The sequence below is a fragment of the Mauremys mutica genome, chromosome 2 (assembly GCF_020497125.1).
Source record: "Mauremys mutica isolate MM-2020 ecotype Southern chromosome 2, ASM2049712v1, whole genome shotgun sequence".
NCBI classification, from domain to species: Eukaryota; Metazoa; Chordata; order Testudines; family Geoemydidae; genus Mauremys; species Mauremys mutica.
Window position 1 is genome coordinate 70482557 of NC_059073.1, and position 12356 is coordinate 70494912.

The window sequence follows — 12356 nt, forward strand, 5'->3', positions numbered from 1 at the left end:
TATGTATGTTTTGGCCTGATTAAAAAGACAATACTACATTATATAATTAGCTGCGTAACATTTTTTAACCTATCATTTCATTGTGTCCTTTATAGCTGGAACATCTTATTCATCATCCTTTCTATAATACAAAGTTAATCTGTTGATGATGTTCTATTTCACTTTGTTGTGGCTTCCATTACCACTTCATAATTTGTTATTCAAGGAGAACCAATCAGATTCTAACAAGCACATATGCTTAAAAATACTGTTTGCAATTATGAAAATAGGTTATGAAAATAGACCACACATTTCCATTCTATAAGCAGTATAAGCTTAATATACCCAAATTCATATTTGCTTTTAGTTTTTTGCAGTAACTGTGTAGGATGCTGGGTAGTGGAGGCTTATATGACAATAGTTCCTTAGAACAACTTCATAACATTTTATGGACCTTTGGCCTCTGTGCTAACATGACTGAGCCATCTTTCCTGGTTCAGAGGGTGTGTGTGTGTGTGTGTTTTGTAGGTGTAAGGGGCTGAGGACCCTTTTCTAGTTCATGGAGAGGAGAGAAGGGGAGGGGAGGTCTAAAGGGCTTAGCCCTCATTCCTATTCGCGTGCCTTGTGCTACTATCAAAGGCTTATGGCTCCTTGTGCTAGGTTTTATAACTGTAAAAAGTCTGAACTTTGGTTTATTGGCTTCTCAGAGCTCCCTTATTCCCTACTCCAGAATGTGCAATATCAGGGAGCAGTTACCTTAGAGCACACTTACCTAACACACCTTCATTAGACACCATAGGTACATAGACAATCATCTGTGGAGTTTGCACTTGAAGGATGAGTTCTGTGTGCTTCTGGCAGGTAGCTCATCATGAGCCTGTACCAGAAATCTTTTAGTGACCCTGCTGCGAGTATTGCTCTGGGGGAGTTCCCAGTGTCCAGAAGAAATAAGAAACTTTACATGCCACTCCTTTAGTTTAATCCGTTCCCCTATTAGTTCAGTTTTGACACTCATTCTGTGTCTAAATGCGGACAGAGCAGAACAGTACTACACCTCTACCCTGATATAACGCGGTCCTCCAGAGCCAAAATATCTTACCGTATTATAGGTGAGACCACATATCAAACTTGCTTTGGCCTCCCTGCTCCTTGTCCCCTGACCACTCCCTCCAGAGACTCCCACCCCTAATCACCCCCAGGACCCGACCCCCTACCTAACCCCCCTGCTCCCTGACTGCCCCGACCCCTATCCACACCCCTCACCTCCTGACAGGCACTCACCGACAGTGGTGGGAAGTGGAGCAGCCCGGCCCTAGCCCACTCCACTTCGCCAGCTCCCAGCCGTGGCGCTCTGCTTCCCACCACCGGTGAGTACGCATGGCATCCTTTCCCCAACCTCCCCACACTCACCGGCGGCGGGAAGCAGAGCTGATGCACTGGGAGCTGATGCACTGATCCGTGGGAGCACTGCTTTACCACGTTGCATGCAAACCCGTGTTATATCGGGTCACGTTATATGGGGGTAGAGGTGTATTTGCATGATGTTTGTTTAAAACAAGCCAGCAATTCTGTATTGTATGATCTGTTTTATCCATGATCTCTGAGTGCAATAAAAATTGAACCTATAATTTCACTACTTCACCTCCCCCCTAAAGTGCTTGAGGCAAAATAGAACATCATAAACACTATTCAGAATACACTTCCAATAATTAAATTACAAGACTTGTAATTACAAGACTACCTTGTTCTAACAAAACAGATGTCTTTTCACTTACTGGATTTTTTGCTATCAGTTGTTTTAATTAGCTCATAAGGTGAGGTGTGAAATTCTTACTGCTTAGGAAGTTTGTTGTAAGAGCTTCCTTATTTGGAAACTGGTACTACTATGTAACAGCCCACTTAGTTGGTCATACAGGTCTCACAGTATTTTGTGTTTTTCTTAAAGCCCCAGTTCCTGGAATCCTGTGACTGAGAGTCTGTTTTCATTTTTTAAAAATAAGTCTCTAACACTTAGGGTTGCAGAGAAAACCTTAACAAGGTGACCTAGACATACCCTGAAATCTCAAACACAAAAAGCAAATGAAATGTTCCCAAAACATTTAATTTTTAAACTATCATTATTTTTAAGTCAGTTATATGATTCCTAACACCTTTGTCATGATTTTTGAACACAAGGTGATAATATTAGAGATTGCTGAGAGAACATTAGCTTGATATCCCCTTTGCTTATTTAGGCCCCAGTGAATATGGAGTCATGGTCGAGAACAGGGCCCTGCTCCAGAGTCACCAGAATGTTCCCTAAAAAGAGCCAGGTGTGACACAGCTAGGTAGACTCCTGTGCTGCTGGGGAAACCCAGTTCCCCAGCTCATGCACGGGGTAGCACAGTAGATGTCACAGGCTGTGGCCCATTTTTGTGTGTGTGGAGGGTTCAAGGGAGTTTAGGACCCTTTCCCAGTTCATGGAGGGGAGCAATGAGTGTAAGGGGGCTGAGGCCTTTCCCAGTTCTTGCGAGGGGCAGAGGCAGGGCTGGTGCAAGGATGTTTCACGCCCTAGGCAAAACTTCCACCTTGCACCCGCCCCCATCCCTGAGCCCCCGCCGTGAGATGCCCCCTCGGCGGCAGCTCCCCCCCCCTCCACCTGAGACATCCCCCCTGCGGCAGCTCCCTACCCCCCCACACTGAGGCACCTCCCCCTGCCCTAGTTCACCCCTGCTCTGCCTCCACCCCGGCGCCAATCAGCTTAGTCACCGCAATCCTGGGAGGCGGGAGAAGTGAAGCAGCAACGGCGTGCTCAGGGTGGAGGCGGAGCAGGGGTGAGATGGGGCAGGGACTTCCCCTGCGTGCCGCGCCCCCACCCCTTACTTGCTGCAGGCGGCCCTCCCCGGGCTACCCAGCCCCAGCTCCCTCCGCCTAAATGCTGGCGGCAGGGCCAGCTTTAGGCCTATTCCACCAATTCCCCCGAATCGGGCCACGCGCCTAAGAGGGCCCAGGGCCCAGTGAGAATCCCTTCCCTGGCTAGAGGCGCCTTTTTAATTTTTACTCACCCGGTGGTGCTCTGGGTCTTCGGTGGCACTTCGGTGGTGGGTTCTTCACTTGCTCTGGGTCTTCGACGGCACTTCCGCGGTGGGTCCTTCGCTTGCTCTGGGTCTTCGGCGGCGGGTCCTTCAGTGCCGCCGAGGACCTGGAGCGAGTGAAGGACCCGTTGCCAAAGTGCCGCCGAAGACTCGGAGCAGTCCAGTGAGTACAAGCCCCACATGTTTTTTTACATGTGGTTTTTTTTTTTTAGTCATCCCTGCTGGGGGCCCATCAAAAGTGTTCGAATTGGGCCCCGCACTTCCTAAAGCTGGGCCTGGCTGTAGGGAATACATCCCATCTCTCTATGTGAGACAGATGCATGTATATCTATCATTCTCTATGGCGATAGAAAGAGAGTCGTGTACCTTTATTTGCTATTTTTCTCACTGTCTCTGATACTATGGGATAGTATTAACATGGAAAAAAGTCAATGATGGTTATGAAGGAGGTTAGAGAGATACAATGTCAGATAGTAAACAGTATGAAAGTTTTAGAGTTCACTTAAATAGCTGAAAGCTAAGAAATAAAAATGATGACACAAGATGACAAAGTGCCAGGTTTAATTTTTAAAGCAAATTTTACTTAACATTTTCTACTGACGCCCAGGCAAATTTCCGTCTATGCAGAGCCCTTCCCTTCTATGGTGACAATGAATACACCATGTCAAGTAACACACAGACTGAAACAATGTTAATGTCAACTTTTGCTTTTTGGCCCTGCTCCCCTGGCCGGAGCCCTGCAACCCTGCGGTCCCGCTCCCCAGGCCAGAGCCCGGCAAGTCCCGCGGCCCCGCTCTCCTGGCCAGAGCCCCGCAACCCCACAGTCCCTCTCTCCCGGCCGGAGCCCCGCAACCCCGCAGCCCTGCTCTCCCGGCCAGAGCCCCGCAACCCCACAGCCCCGCTCTCCCGGCCAGAGCCCCTCAACCCCGTGGTCCCACTCCCCCAGCCGGAGCCCCGCAACCCCGTGGTGCCTCTCTCCTGGCTGGAGCCCTGCAATCCCACAGCCCCGCTCTCCCAGCCAGAGCCCCTCAACCCCATGGTCCCACTCCCCCAGCCACAGCGCGGCAAGTCCCACAGCCCCGCTACCCAAGCCAGAGCTCCGCAACCTCGCTCTCCCGGCCGGAGCCCCGCAACCCTGCGGTCGCACTCCCCCAGCTGAGCGTGGCAAGTCCCGTGGCCCCGCTTCCCCGGCCGGAGCCCCGTGGCCCCGGTCCCCCGGCCCGAGAGTGGCAAGTGCATCTGCCCCGCTCCAGTGGCAGGAGCCCCGCAACCCCGCGGCCCCGCTAACACTGCCGGAGGGGGGAAATCCGAAGTGCCGCCCGGACAGTACATGCCCCACGAATCACGCCCTGCACTGGTGAAAGCCGGTGCTGGCCGGTGGCAACCAGGGCTGCCGAAGATCCGGCTGCCGCGGTCGCTGCTGAAGAAAATGCCGCCCCCCAAATCCCAGTGACCTAGGCGACTGCCTAGGTTGCCTAAATGGTTGCACTGGCCCTGGGCAGAGGTCAGGGGGTTCCCTGGGGCTCAGGCCTCTTTCTCGGTTCATGCGGGGGCGGAGGGACGCATTTGCTCCCTCCCAAGGCCTAGGGGGGCAGGGCCCAGGATGGGGCGGGCTCCGCTTGTGCCTCTGGGCGATTTTCACAAGCACCCGAAACTGGCACCAGACCTTCTGCCGGGTGCCGCCCTCCCGCCCTGCTCCCCCGGCCAGGGGCCAGCGGCGCTGGAGACAAAGCGGAGCGCGGAGCTCAGAGCCGGAGCCCGGTGAGCTGCAGGAATCCTTGAGCGCGGGGGACTCTCGGTCCCGGGGGGCGGCTGGGGACTAAGGCGCGGGCTCCACGCGGCGGCTGCTCCGCTGACGCGAGAGCGACAGGGCAGAAGGTGGGGAGCGAGCGCGGCCAGCGGAGCAGCCGCAGGGTCTCGGTTCCCTGGGCTGCGGCGCAGCCTCTGCCCTGCGCGGGCGCCTCCCTCCGCCTTGTGCCTGCGCCTGGCGCGGCTCGCGCCAGTACAGTAGTTACTTTAGTTTAGTTTGTGCATTTGACAGAAGGGGAGGGGGCTCTGCCAGGGGCAACAAACAAAAATGATGCCGAGAAGCAGGAGAAAGCTCGTGTTGGAAGAGAGGTTGGGAAGCTCGGGACCGTTTAGAGATGGAGATAAAAGAGGCGCTAATTTGCTGCTCTCAACCCTACAGGGCCGCCCGGGGTGGGGGCAAGTGGGGCAATTTGCCCCGGGCCCCGCAAGCTCTGGCAGAGAATCCCTTTCCTCACCCGGCGGTGCTCCGAGTTTGCGGCGGCGGCATTTTGGCGGCGGAGGGCCCTTCAGTTGTTCCAGGTCTTCGGGGGCATTTCAGCGGCAGGGGGCCCTTCAGTGCTGCTGAAGATACGGAGCGACTGAAGGGCCCCCCGCCGCCAAAATGCTGCCACCGCCGCTGACTCAGAGCGCCGCCCTGTGAGTACAAGCTTCCCCGCTTTGCCCCAGGCCCCCTGAATCCTCTGGGCGGCCCTGCAATTTAAAAAAAATGGAAGTGATCAACTCTTATTCTTCAAAAATGAACAGGACTTGGGGGAGGGGGGTGGATGAACATGGGGAAATAGAGTTTTACATTGTGTAATGGCCCATCCACTCCCAGTCTTTGGGCTAGTCTACACTTACCAGCCGGGTCGACAAGGTGAGTTCGACTTCTCGGAGTTCGAACTATCGGATCTAATCTGGATGCGATAGTTCGAACTCCGGAAGTGCCGCGGTCGACTCCGGTACTCCACCACTGCAAACGGCGGTGGCGGAGTCGACCTTGGAGCCGCGGACTTCGATTCCGCGGCGTCTGGACGGGTGAGTAGTTCGAACTAGGGTACTTCGAATTCAGCTACGCTATTCACGTAGCTGAATTTGCGTACCCTAGTTCGACCCCGCTTCTTAGTGTGGACCAGCCCTTTATTTAAGCCTATAAACTATTTCCCCATGTTCATTCCCCGGCCCACACTGTTCCTCACAACTTCTTGTCAACTACTGCAAATGGGCCGTTTTGATTACCACTACAAAAAGTTTTTTTTTCTCTCCTGCTGGTAATAGCTCACCTTAACTGATCACTCTCATTAGAGTGTGTATGGTAACACCCATTCTTTCATGTTTTCTATATATATATATATCTTACGACTGTATTTTCCACTGCATGCATCCGTTGAAGTGGGCTGTAGCTCATGAAAGCTTATGCTCAAATAAATTTGTTAGTCTCTAAGGTACCACAAGTACTCCTGTTCTTTTTGCAGATACAGACTAACACGGCTGCTACTCTAAAACCTGTCTTATTCTTCAGGGATTAACTAACTTCTAATTGATGGGCATTAGATTAGCAGAATGATGGGTGTTCTGTAGAGTATAAAGAGAACAGAATAGAAGCAGGTATTCCATAAATGCCCACTTCGGGGTTTCTTGAATCTTCCTTGTAGCATCTTGTAGTTGGCCAGAGTTGGAGACAAAACACTGGACTAGATGCAACACGGATCAATCTGGTAGTTTCTGTGATTGCACTCTGTGTATAGACAGTTTCATCAACTCCCTTACACAGCTAGTCAGGTTTCCTTGTTTGGGTTTTTCATGGAGCAAGATGAGAGAGAAAAATATAATAGTAAACTCTGTTTGTAAACTCACAAAAACTAATATAGGGGCACATCTAAGAGCTGACACTATTTCAAACTCTTAAAAAAATTGATTTAATGTTGACAGTGTCCACTTAGGGATATTTATCAGATATAATGGCAGGCTCCCAATTTAAGAGTTGTGGGAGTTGCAGTTTCATATCGGTTGGTGGTGGTTTATTTGGCTTATTTCTCTCTCAGTCATTAGCCTCAGCATTTGTCGAAGCTTCTGAGCATTGAATCTTAGCTTTCCTGTAGTCTTAATTTTGGAAATATTTCCTCTGATGAGATTATGAAAGATAACTGACCCAAAATACCAAATGTCTTAATAATTGTGTATTCACTTTATTATTTTAATGGTTTTAATATTATAGCACACAGAGACTGAGGTCAATGGAACTACTCAGTACAAAAAATTAAACACATTCTTAAGACTTGATCTTGAAAAGACTTGTGTAACGCAATCCTTTCAATTCTTTTCCCCTCTTCTCCCCCCTTAAAATATCTGAGGTTTTGCACCGCATTAGATTGTAAACGTTTTTTGAAAAAAGAGAGAGGAATGTTTAATATATGTTAAAAGAGCATTATTAAAGATGATAAGTCAAGCACTCACAAGTTAGGAAATGCTAGAATTAAGGTTTCGTGTGCAAACTTAGTTTGGCCCCCTTGTGTGTCTGCATTATGATAAAATCTTTAATTACATGATCACATACTGTTTTTTCGCAGGACCCCTGCCTTGTTCAGTGCAGAGGATGGATGATTCTCACTTAATGGGCAGCTGTTCAATATTTTATTTTATCCTCATTGTTCAGTGTGTGCCCCATGCCTTATTTACTGCACACTATTCAAACACTACTCAGAAGACAGAATTATTAATTTCCTCATGGGTTTATCTGTGCTGTTCAACCCTATAGTATATGAGTGCTTCACAAATGTTTATTTTCACAACATCACTGTGAGATGAGGGCATAGTATTATCCCCATTCTAAAGATGGGAGACTGAGGCCTAGAGAGATTAAGGTAAAAAATTCCACTAATTTTGGGTTGTCAATTTGAGACACCCTGATTCATCCTCAGAACAGATCTATCCTATGCACTGAATGAGGCAGGAGACTTGTGAAAAAAAATGGTATGTGATCATGTAACTAAAGACTGCACCATAATGCATATACACAAGGGGAGCGACTTACAGTTGCACAGGCACCTTAATTCCAGCATTTGCTTACTTGTGAGTGCTTGAATTTGTAATCTTAATAATGTTCTTTTAATATTTTGTGCATGTGTGTGTGCACGCACGTGTGCGTAAGTGGTTTCCTAGGTTTTAAAAAATTAAAACAGAAAAAACAGAAATTGCATCATATACTGATGCCCACATGAGTCATCAGCAGGGTTGGAACCTACAGACTAGGGATCTGATTCCCAGTTTGCACAGATATACTACCACTAGTTTTCTTTGAGCTAGTGCACTAAAAATAGTACTATAGTCATTAGGGTTGCCAGGTGTCCAGTTTTTGACCAGAAAGTCTGTTGAAAAGGGGACCTGACAATGTCCGGTCAGTACTACTGACAGACACTAAAAGTCCAGGTACTTGAATAACTGTCCACAATTGGCTTCCGTTCTGTCGCCAGGAGGGTGGGAAGAGCAGCTGCTGCTGGAGCTGGAAGAGCATTCAGGAACTGCCCGGCTCTGGTGGAGAGAGATATGGTGGCTGGCACCCTTGGGGAGGGATCCTGAAGCGTGCAGCGTTTGAGGAGGGGGGACAGTGACTGGGTTTACTACCCGGTCCCCCTTCTCAGCCTCATTTGTGTCCCGCCCCTGGGGTACTGGTCTCTGTCCTGCCCCGGTGACCCCCCCACCCCTGGAGCGCAGCTCTTCCTCCCCCATCCTGCCCTGGACTCCCACCATCCCGAGTGCGGCTCTTCCTTCCCTGTCCTGCCTCAGTCACCCCCCACCCCTGGAGCGCAGCTCTTCCTCCCCCATCCTGCCCTGGACTCCCACCATCCCGAGTGCGGCTCTTCCTTCCCTGTCCTGCCTCAGTCACCCCCCACCCCTGGAGTGCGGCTCTTCCTCCCCCATCCTGCCCCAGTCTCCCTGCACCCCTGGAGCGCAGCTCTCCCTTCCCCATCCTGCCCCAGTCACCCCCCACCCCCAGAGCATGGCTCTCCCTTCCCCATCCTGCCCCAATCACTCCCCACCCCCAAAGTGTGGCTCTCTGTCCTCTGTGCTGCCCCAGTCACTTACCCCGGAGCAAGGCTCTTCCTTGAACATCCTCCCCCAATCACTCCTCTACCCCTAAATCCCTACTCAGCTGGTAGGGGGAGGGAGGTGGAGAGACCAGCCAGTGATGGGGATGAAGAGGTGGAGCAGGGGGAAGAAACAGAGTGGGGCAGGGCCTTAGGAGGGAAGAGTCAGAGCACGGGCAGGGCCTCAGGAAGGGGGGGAAGAGGCGAAGCAGGGGGTAGGGGAGGTTCCGGCGCTCAGTGTCCATTTTTCACAGATTAGAAAGTTGGCCACCCTAGTAGTCCTGATAGCCTGGGCAGAGGCTAGTGGTGGCATGAGCTATCCCCCATGAGTACATACCCACAGTGTCCAGGAGAGTTTGTTCTCTGGGCAGCTAGCCTGTGCTGCTGTTTGCTGCTGCCTGCACTACAGTGGCTATACTATATTTTTAGCATGCTAGCTTGACGATAGATCTATACAGATAGATATTACTATTATACAGAGCATGATTCTTAATGTAGTTTTTTTTTAAGTAGAACTTCATATTAAAGTCCTTCGCAAAAATTTGCTAATTAGTCCTCACAATACTGGTGAGGTTAAGAAATATTATATAAAACAATTATAGAACAAAAGCACGCCACTAAAAGTTGGTATGTTAAGCAAGACTCAAAGATGGCTGTACTGACCATTATTTATTATTTATTTCATTTAATTATAGCAAGACCAAGCACTATAGTTAAGGTTTCATAATGGCTTCTGGTGGAAGGAAGAGAAGCAAGTGGGGAGAAGATCATCTAGGAAGGAGCAAGTTCCTTCCTTATTTTGTTACCTTGACCATTCCATGTTCCTCTATGATTCCTAGTTTTCCTTCTGACTCTACTCACAGTCTTCCTCTTTCACACTCTTTGATTTAATCTTCCACATTGATGTCTCTTCTGACCCATTAGTTGCTGCCTCAGCCTCATTTCCTCATCCTCCCCTCTGCAGTTGATCTTCAGCCCTAGAAAGCTCCTTCACTCACCACGATGGCCACCATTAAATCTTGTTCTGGATAAAAACTCTTTTCTCTCTGATCTATCAATTTCAGTTCTCCCTCTCTGACCAACCCCTAATCTCCATCAGGGTTGCCCCTGACTCCATTGCACAGGTCTTTCACGACACTTCAGTCCATCACTGCTCAGGGGTTCCTCTGCTGCTGTCAGTCCCCTCTTCTGCTGATGCTCTTCTGGCACTACTGCAATGGGTTTAAAAATAGTTGTTTATGCATCCATAACCATATGTCAAAGTCCTACTTCACATGAGAAAAACAGGATACAGTAGATGCTTGTTTGCTGTAACACCTTAAGCACAACATTTCCCCAGGGAACATGTTCCCTACTATAAATTGTTGAGACTCCCCATAACAGCAACACCTGCTTAGGAGCAACATAGCAAAAGGACACCGATACAATGAAATTAATTACACATAATGAAAGCGCGTGTGTAATTTCTCTGGTGGTAGTAGTAGGAATAAATGACAGTGTGTTCTTTCTTTCTAGGGGCAAAGTTAAGAAGCTGCTTTGACTACAAAAAGAGCCTGACTCAGTTCGCCTAATTCTTCTTTAAACAGAAGATGATAAGTAAAAGTGAATCCTATACTTCAGGGCAGGAATCTGTGACCAACTCAACCTGGCTGATTTACATATTAAAAGAATGGATTGGTCTGGACTACCACTATCCAAATTATATGGGCTCCTTCTTGTGTGTGTCACTCACAATATTATTTTTTCCTCATTTACTCTGGTTTATCATTTGCATCTTTTGTAATATTTGCCTTCACATTTACAAGAGAAAGAACGGCCTAGATGATGATTTTTCCAATAAATCGTGGGACAATGGAAGGCTAATTGTGTCACGCATAATTAGTATGTATGGAAAGCTATGGCACGGTAAGAGGTTTTTTTCCCCCTTTAAACACTAAATATATATTATTGCAATAGGTGACTACATGACAGGGGTTCCCAAACATCGTTTGCAGCTTGTTCAGAGTAAGCCCCTGGTGGGCCGCGAGATGCTTTGTTTACCTGAGCATCTGCAGGTGCGACCGCTTGCAGCCCGCAGCTCCCAGTGGCCACGGTTCACCATTCCCAGCCAATGGGAGCTGTTGGACTGCTTCCTGGCCAATGGGAGCTGCGGCACTGCTTCCCGCAGCTCTCATTGGCTGGGAACGGCGAACCGTGGCCACTGGGAGCTGTGAGCGGCTGTACCTGTGGACGCTCAGGTAAACAAAGCGTCTCACAGCCCTCTAGGGGCTTTCCCTGGACAAGCTGTGAACCAAGTTTGGGAACCCCTGCTATATGGACATTTTGAAAACTGATAGGACCAAAGTTTGACCTACATTTTCTTTTATCTGTTTAAAAATTCCATTCCATGTACTTTTTTTGTGCATTCCTTTTTCAAAGCAAACTTTATATGGGAGTAAAAAATATATATATAATAGCTCAGCAATGAAAGAAGGAGGAAAATTCATTTAGGAAACAAATTTCAGTTTTCAGGCTGAAGCAAAAGATAGTTTATGAATATTTTTGAAAGTTGTCTTTAAAGTGCTGTTAACAATAATTTTTTATTGTGTGCTGTGAGGTGCTATCATTTTATTATTAAAAACTGGTATCCTGAACATTTTGTGGCTGAACTATAGTTACACTCAGATGGGGTTCACTGACAGATATGAGAATTGGTTGATATTTCCTAGGCATTTTGAGCCATCAAAGATAATACGAATGATGGAGGTTTTCAACTCTAGGCCAGTGGTTCCCAACCTTTTCTCTGCTGCCACACACCTTGATACCTTTAATTATTTTGAGGCACACCATCATATAGTCTCCAAATGAGCTTGCCCTCTTATCACCTTGGTTTAAGCTGTTTACCACCCTTGGCTTCACAGTCTGTAGTCTCCAAATCAGTTCTGTGCCCAGCTCCCATCAGTTCTGTCCTCCCCCTCCACCATTTCAGCCCCCACCTCACCCCAGTTCTGCTCCACTCCACCCAGCCCCATCAGTTCTGTCTTCACCCTCCACCAGTTCAGCCCCCACCTCACCCCAGTTCTGCTCCACTCCACCCAGCCCCATCAGTTCTGTCCTCACCCTCCACCATTCCAGCCCCCTTCTCACACACTGCACCCAGGCTCCACCGTTCTGCCTTCTCAGCTGTCCTCAGCACCCACTAGTTCCATCCCCCAAGTTCCCCCATCTCACACTCAGCCGCCACTCTCCAGTTCAGCCCCCTCATCATGGGCGGCAGGTGAAGCTTCCCCTTGGGGAGGCTAGCCCCTGCCCCACCTCTTTCAGCTGAGGCCCCACCCCTTCTGCATGTGGCCCCACCCATGGCCCCACCCTCTGCACCTTCCCTCATGACCCCGCCCCCATTCTGCCCCCACTCCACTTCTTTCCCCTGAGGCCCCATCCCCTACTT

The 12356-nt window shown here is 49.2% G+C and overlaps 1 protein-coding gene across 1 annotated transcript in view; it reads left to right on the top strand.

Annotated features, from left to right (window-relative positions):
- Nucleotides 1-12356, top strand: part of LOC123364667 (transmembrane protein 68-like) — a 111187-nt gene that overhangs the window by 61653 nt on the left and 37178 nt on the right. The window contains exon 2 of the mRNA XM_045006968.1: nucleotides 10445-10834. Within this exon, the coding sequence (XP_044862903.1) occupies nucleotides 10519-10834 (316 nt within the window). The 5' untranslated portion in view covers nucleotides 10445-10518. The remainder of the gene's footprint in view (nucleotides 1-10444; nucleotides 10835-12356) is intronic.